The 940-nt window shown below is 38.3% G+C and overlaps 1 protein-coding gene across 1 annotated transcript; it reads left to right on the forward strand.

The window, feature by feature from the left end:
* Positions 1–215: 215 nt before the first annotated feature.
* Positions 216–921, forward strand: LOC106299306. Its single transcript, XM_013735417.1, has 4 exons — positions 216–299; positions 381–449; positions 540–642; positions 703–921. The coding sequence occupies exons 1-4, from the start codon at positions 231–233 to the stop codon at positions 867–869; spliced, it is 408 nt and encodes a 135-aa protein (XP_013590871.1). The 5' UTR covers positions 216–230; the 3' UTR covers positions 870–921.
* The last annotated feature ends 19 nt before the right edge of the window (positions 922–940 follow it).

Here is a 940-nt window from a genome sequence, read left to right on the forward strand (position 1 = left end):
CCGTTGAGCATTAACCCTTTTATGATTACTCTAGTGTTTGTTTGAATTGGTTTTAAAGAATCCTGTTTGTCTGGATATTAGGATGAAGTTGTGAAACTTACACAGCACGCGAGGGCTATTAGAGATGTGGAAGATGAGGAACTAAGAAGATTTTTCTTCGGAATGTCTCCATGGCAGGTGAGCTTTTTTACTATGTTTTCAAATATTTTTGAGTCATTTGAGTTTTCATTATGTTCTTCATACTCATTGTGGCGGCCAGTTCGATAGGAGAAGAGCTCTTTTACCGTGTTGCTGTACAGGTCTGGTCTCATTGAACACCTAGAATCATTGATTAGCAACTTTGATTGAGTTATGGCTGATCAAATCTCTGATTCTCACAGGGTGCTCTTTCTGATATGTTCTTGAGAGGGACACAACTGATGACAGATTCTAGAGGCATGGCATCTCTGGTAAAAAACCAACTCACAATTTTTCTACATGCATATTTAAATTCTTCATGGATTTTATATATTGTTGCTGTTTTTGTTGTTAACCTCTAGACCGGAGTCTTTCCTCCATTTGTACCATTTTCTCAAGCATTTGCAGCTGTGATCACCGCAACACTCACAGGCTCTCTCTACTTTCTTGCTGCTTCTCCAAAAGGTTTTAGTATTTGATCTCTTAATCTTCTCTGTCCTCTCTCATCCTCGTTTTCATTTTCAGACCCGATATACATTGTTGCCCCAGTCCTAAGATCACGCCGCGATGATTTTAAGAAGCTTTTGTCAGGTACTAGCTACTTCTCCTTTCTTCTTCGGATCATATTGTTTCTGAGATATAGGGATCTAAGAAGTGATATTGTTCTCCTAAAGATAGTTAGTGTAAAATGACTTGGACCTCATCGTAGGAAATATAGGAGGAACCTTCAGGACCAAAACCTCTAGACATTAAAAAAAAAAAA

Source organism: Brassica oleracea, chromosome C6, assembly GCF_000695525.1.
Source record: "Brassica oleracea var. oleracea cultivar TO1000 chromosome C6, BOL, whole genome shotgun sequence".
NCBI classification, from domain to species: domain Eukaryota; kingdom Viridiplantae; phylum Streptophyta; class Magnoliopsida; order Brassicales; family Brassicaceae; genus Brassica; species Brassica oleracea.

Bases quoted from the DNA above. Each gene is read 5' to 3' on its own strand.
- LOC106299306 (XM_013735417.1), top strand. From the start codon at position 231: ATGTTCTTCATACTCATTGTGGCGGCCAGTTCGATAGGAGAAGAGCTC. The intron at 450-539 runs GTAAAAAACCAA...GTTAACCTCTAG, and splicing joins CTAGAGGCATGGCATCTCTG to ACCGGAGTCTTTCCTCCATT. The intron at 643-702 runs GTTTTAGTATTT...TTTCATTTTCAG, and splicing joins TCTTGCTGCTTCTCCAAAAG to ACCCGATATACATTGTTGCC.